General features: G+C 34.6%; 1 protein-coding gene across 1 annotated transcript; it reads right to left on the reverse strand.

Moving 5' to 3' along the window:
- Positions 1 to 1590: 1590 nt before the first annotated feature.
- Positions 1591 to 1902, reverse strand: LOC136030584 (histone H4-like). Its single transcript, XM_065709655.1, has one exon. The coding sequence runs from the start codon at positions 1900 to 1902 to the stop codon at positions 1591 to 1593; it is 312 nt and encodes a 103-aa protein (XP_065565727.1).
- Between the last annotated feature and the right edge of the window lie 4691 nt (positions 1903 to 6593).

The raw sequence follows: 6593 nt of genomic DNA on the forward strand, positions 1-6593 counted from the left end.
ACTAATATGTTCAATGCTTAGCATTGAAATGCAATATATTCAACGGTGAATACCAGCTAAAAGTCCGTTTGCTGTTGTTTTTCGACCTCTAAATTAAAGAGCAGGGTTGTGTTCTAACCCCCTTTATATGTATCATTTTGATGGACTTCGTCTTAAGGAGCACAGGAAAGGCAATTGGAGACCATGGAATCAAATGGGGAGGAAGAACGCTCCTGGACTTAGATTATGCTGATGATTTAAGCATATTAGATGAAAGTGTGAGCAAAATGAATGAATTTTTAGAGGTTTTACGAGTTCAGGGTTGCTAAAATAGGCTTGAAAATTAATGTTAAGAAGACAAAGTCACTAAGGCTATAGGAATAAGTGAAGATGAACAGTGACATTAGGTAACGAAAAGATCGATCAGGTTGGGAGCTTCAGTTACCTAGGTAGTATTATTAGTAAAGATGGTGGGAGCAGTGAAGATGTTAAAAGTAGAATAGCTAGGGCCCAGGGTGTTTTTTCACAGTTAAAAAAAGTTGGGAAGAATAGAAAGATAAGTCTACAAACCAAGATTAGAATATTGAAAGCTACAGTGATGACAGTGGTCAAATATGGCTCTGAAGCATGGGCACTCCGAAAAGCAGATGAAAATTTCTAGATGTTTTCCAGAGAAATTGCCTACGGATTGTTCTGGGTACCCGGCTGACTGACCGTATTTCAAACAGTAGGTTGTACGAAAAGTGTGGTTCAATCCGCTTTCTGGGGCTATAATGAAAGAAAGGTTGAGATGGCTAGGCCACGTTCTACGGATGAAGGATGACAGATTACCGAAGATTGTCCTTTTTGGCCAACCGTCTGGGGCTACACGGAAAGCAGGTCGTCCTTGTCTGGGTTGGGAGTGATGTCATAAATAAAGATTTAAAGGAAATGGGAACTTCCTGGGAGGGTGTAAAGAGGGAGGTTTTAAATAGATTAGGTTGGAGAAGGAGTGTGCGTAGCTGTGTTGGCCTCAGGCGGCTTGGTGCTGCAGTGAGTTATTAGTAGTAGTAGTAAATTATAGTCCATCGGATGCCTTTTGTTATGGTTTGAAACTCATGATTTTGGGCTTCATTCTCAGAGTCAGTTTACAAGGAAATTCCATTTGCTATCTAAACTGTTGCCAGCTTTTCATACCTGTTTATTAACTGCAAATAACTAATGCAATAATATACTTTGTGTCCAAACTATAAGGTCCAGCGGCAATTTAGTAAGAGTAGGAACACATTTTCCTCCGTTCCTACTATCTTCATTCCAACATGATAAAATAGGCTTGTGCAGTTGAATAGCAACAACTATTCCCTTGAATGAATCCCATGATGAGAATAAACAACTTTATTCAAATATGCAAGGAAAAGCTAAATACAATAAAATAGCAATGGTAATTTGTTTGCAGAATACGAATCAGATATTGCACCTGAGACGAAAAGAAAAAAAAAAGTATTTACCGACATTTTAAATGCACAATATAAAAAAGGCTCATAGAACCGGGGCTAGAAAGTGTTTAAAGATTTGTTGGCCTTTAAAAAGGCCGTTGGGTAGGGGGACAGTTCAAAAGGCATTTGGAAATCATTAACCACCAAACCCATACAATGTACGACCTTGACGCTTCAGAGCGTAGACTACATCCATAGCAGTTACAGTCTTTCTCTTGGCATGTTCTGTGTAGGTGACAGCATCGCGAATAACATTTTCTAGAAAAACTTTAAGAACACCTCTGGTTTCCTCGTAAATTAGGCCAGATATACGTTTTACACCACCACGGCGAGCCATTCTTCTAATTGCTGGCTTTGTGATACCCTGGATATTGTCACGAAGAACTTTGCGATGACGTTTTGCGCCTCCTTTTCCAAGCCCCTTTCCTCCTTTTCCTCTTCCTGTCATATTTAATACGATACTGTAGCAATCACCTGTAAAGTTTTTGACAAACTAACAAGTTTTCTTGAAAGCCCGTTTAATTTATATTACCAAAGGCTTTCCCCACAAATTGTTACTCTATCGCGCGGCTGGCGCTCCATATAAATATAAGGCCTTTTTTCGCGTCAACCAAAGAGACTGTTTGAGCTCAACCACTCGGTGTGGTTGAGCTCAACCGCTGTTTTTGCGTGAAACAGTGACAAACCAGGTTGTCATGAAAAGTGATTTTGCGTGAAACAATTGACTGGTTGAACTCTAATTTAACCAGAACTGTCATTGTTTTTAACCGTAGGGTTCTACCATTCATAATTGTTGGTTGACCTTTTCAGGCGTAGATTTCGAAAAGAAGAATTCGTAGGCTATAAATAATGCCAAGTTTACACACATAGGATTTTGGAAAAATCCTTTAAGGATTTGGTCATAATGGCCAAATACTTAAGCCGTTTCCTTAAAGGACGAAAGGATTTTTATCTTGAAATTATTTCAAGATCTGAGCAAAATCCTTATAAGTAATAAGCTAAAGCTTTAATGTTTTGTCTAATGCATACGCTTTTTTAAGAAGAAATAGTTTTAAATCACCTTTGGGTAGGTTAGTTGTAATCTTCAGTAACTCTAAAAAGGTAAGTTTTGTTGGGTGCTTCACTTTTTTCTGCCTGGGCATTGTTTTAGAGTTTGGACATATTCCTTTACAAGCCATGGGGAAAAATTTCAGTGTAGGGACTTCTTTGTGCCTAGGAAATTAGCTAGTTGAGTTTGCTGAATCCAATTATCAGAAACAAATTTAGTTTCTATAATGCATATAATGCTTATAGCCTATTTAGTTTTGTAAATGCAATATTGAATTTTATTCCAAGGCTAGGCTCTTATTTTCAGGGCTTAAAGATTGTATTAATGATAGAATTGTACTTAGGCCTATCTTAGGTTAATCCTGACCAAATATTTTTTCTTAATTTTGAGTTTCTGTTCATGTTCACATTTGCTTTGATTCTCAAAATGATATATATATATATATATATATATATATATATATATATATATATATATATATATATATATATATATATATATATATATATATATATATATATATATATTCTCAAGAGGTTCTATGCTCAACCTTTATCCATTTTCATATTAAACCATAAACCTATATGAAAATTTATGAGTGTTTTGTCTAATCATTCAGAAGTCTAGTTTAAGAACAAATGCTGTATAATATTGGTTAATAGCCTAGCTTTATTTTACATTTGAATCTGGCATAAAATTGACTGAAGTTATGGCACAACAAGGAAAGAGGCTCATTGCTCTTACCTAGTAAGAGATTCAGTGTGTTTCAAACAAATAAAATTGCATTCATTATCCTGCTTTGACTTATTATAAATATCCTGTTTTTGCATCAGATTCAGAGTATTTATTTCACAGCTACCAGTGTTATTTTAAATCCCGACCAGATCTGGTGACATTAGGGGGGATATGGGAGGGGGAAACCTAAAATCTTGGAAAACACTTAGAGTGGAGGGATTGGGATGAAACTTGGTGGGAAAAATAAGCACAAGTCCTAGATACATGATTGAAATAATCAGAACGGATCCTCTCTCTTTGGGGTGGCTGGGGGGGGGGGTAATTCTGAAAAATTAAAAAAATGAGGTATTTTTAACTTACAAATGGGCAATTGGATCTCAATGAAATATGATATTTAGAAGGATATGGTGTCTTAGAGCTCTTATTTTAAATCCCAACCAGATTTGGTGACATTGGGGGGGGGAGTTGGGAGAGGGAAACCTAAAACTTGGAAAAAACTTCGAGTGGAGGGATCAGGATGAAACTTGGTGAGAATATGAAGCACGAGTCCTAGATACATGATTGACATACTGGAACACATCCGCTCATTTTGGGGAAGTTGGGGGGGGGGGGGGTAATTCTGAAAGATTAGAAAAAATGAGGTATTTTTAACTTACAAACAGGTGATTGGATCTCAATGAAATTTGATATTTAGAAGGATATCATGTCTCAAAGCTCTTATTTTAAACCTTTTTTTTAGTCTTGCTGATTCATGGACATCCCAGTATTATTTTGACTACTTGGTCTATGCATTAAATTCCCCTATAGTTTGTTGCAAAATAATCAGAAGAGCTGTTCCATAATCTTATCAAGTATGTTTTTTGATGTTCCCTTGTTACCAAATTATTTGTCATATCATAACAAAATTAATTTGTTTTTCATTTTGTTTGTTATGTTTCAATAAGAAAAATTTAGCTTGAAATTATTTCAAGTTCTGAGCAAAATCCTTACAAGTAATAAGCTAAAGCCTTAAAGTTTTTTCTAATGCATACGCTTTTTTAAGAAGAAATAGTTTTAAATCGCCTTTGGATAGGTTGGTTGTAATCCTCAGTAACTCTAAAAAGGTTAGCTTAGTTGGGTGCTTCACTTTTTTTCTGCTAGGGCATTGTTTTAGAGTTTGGACATATTCCTTTACGAGCCCTGGGGTAATATTCAGTGTAAGGACTTCTTTGTGCCTAGGAAAGTAGCTAGTTAAGTTTGCTGAATCCAATTATCAGAAACAAATTTAGTTTCTAAAATGCAATCTTGAATTTTATTCCCAAACTAGGCTACTATGTATACCCTTTTCTTATTTTCAGGGCTTGAAGATTGCATTAATGATAGAACTGTACTTAGGTCTATCTTAGGTTAATTTTGCCCATTCAAGCAGTTTAGGAACTTCTTTGTACCTTTGAACATAGCCTAATTGAGTTTTGTGAATCCAATTATCAGAAATAAATCCTGTTTCTAAAATGTAATCTTGAATATTTTCCCCCCTACTGTTTATATCTTTTCTTATCAGGCTACTGTTTATATCCTTTTCTTATTCCCAGGGCTTGAAGGTTGCATTAATGAGATTTATTATTCCTATATCAAACTAAAAAAAGAAAAACATCATGCAAGATTTATATTACCATATCAAACAGGCTTGACATCTAAACCACACTATATTTTCAGTTGGAGAAAATTCTACTTTAGCTGCTTTTGATTATCTTGGAAAGAGGTTAGATTAGGAAAATGAAACTTTCAGGGATATGTCTACAGGCTAAAGTATGTCCCAGAAAGGTATTGCAAAGTACCTATCTCCACTCCATCTCCCTATAGAGGGTCCTAAAATTTGCCTACATGACATGTCTATATCTTTTGAAACTTTGAAAAAACAACATATTACCATAATTTTCAGTTTTTTTTTCTCTGGCCTTAGCTCTTAAATTACAATTCCTGTTATTGATTAGAACTTTAAGTTGTAACACTGGGTTTTTCTAACTTGAGAAACAATATTTTATGCCACCTTCTATAAGATAAATATATAGCTGATATTCTTTAATCTCAGTTAATTTTGTTTTGATTAATTTCATTAATGTCACTTGCTTTCTGTTAAAGATATATCTATTTTTTTTAATCAAGCTTCTTCTTTTGTAAAAATTGGGAAGGAATGCCTTGCCCTTTAATTCATAGATTTGGTCAAAACTCTCTGAAGTATCTTATATCAAAATACATTAAAGTTTTGCATTTGCTTTGCTAAAAAATTGTCTTAAACAGTACCAAGTTTAGAGAGTTATGGTAACATTCTTTTTTCTCATCAGTATATTTTGTTTTTAAAGTTCCATCTATTTTAAAGCATTTAGAGAGATTTTAAGCCAACCATAAGCATATTGCTATCACAAATGAGCTGGTAGAAAAGAAATAGAACATAGAACATATAATTCTTCTTTTTTTATTATTTCAAGACTAGAATATCACAAAGCTAAGCATTAATATTGCTGGTTGTATCTTGAGTAAATACAATCCCTGATTGAGTTTTGTTGATACCTGTCTTAAAATTAATTTGTCTAAATAAAATATATATTGTTTATAGGAGAGTAGAGAAAATGGCAGCAAGGCATCCTGGCAACTATGACTTGATTTTTTTAAATATTTTCTTTTTTCAAGTAATTGTTGTTTTCTGGTCATATTTGTGTTTATTGCTAAGTGGTTGGCAATTTGGGTTGAGAATCTATTGTCTAAGGAGCACAGGTTTAATTACTGGCATTGCCAGTTTATTTGGTTTAGGAAAGGGGTCAGTGATGTGACTCTCTAAGCTAAGCAAGAATTGGCCAAAATTTAAATGAGTACCTAGAGCAATCTGGGGACAGTAAGCAGGAAGGACATGCAAAAGCATAGGATGCCTGGGCCCTAGGTTCCAATTGCACTTCCTTTTCAGTCCTTCCTTTTCCCTGAATTGTTGATGTATAGATAAGAGTGGGGGTCATGAATGATGGCTGGTGAATGTAATGGGGGTGAATATTTTGCAAGGTTTAAAAATGTAGGACAATTGTTCAGGTTGGCAACAGAGCAGAGAAGTAAAATTTTGTGATTTGTTTTTCTTTGTGACTGTTATAATTATGTGATGTCAAGTATTTTAAAGTTAATCTTCATTGTTTTGTTTTAATTGCCATGACCCTAGGGCTTTAGTGTAATAAAACCTACTTATGTCTATCCATTTTCTTTAAACAGACAGTATTTCTATGTGTCCTAGCTTCAACAAATTTATATGAAATTTTGAGACCAGGGATTACAAAGTAGGTCAAAAACTCATAAATAGAACTCTGGTATGACTAATTAATTTGTAAGAAATG

Source organism: Artemia franciscana, chromosome 8 (genome assembly GCF_032884065.1).
Source record: "Artemia franciscana chromosome 8, ASM3288406v1, whole genome shotgun sequence".
In the NCBI taxonomy this organism is placed as follows: Eukaryota; Metazoa; Arthropoda; class Branchiopoda; order Anostraca; family Artemiidae; genus Artemia; species Artemia franciscana.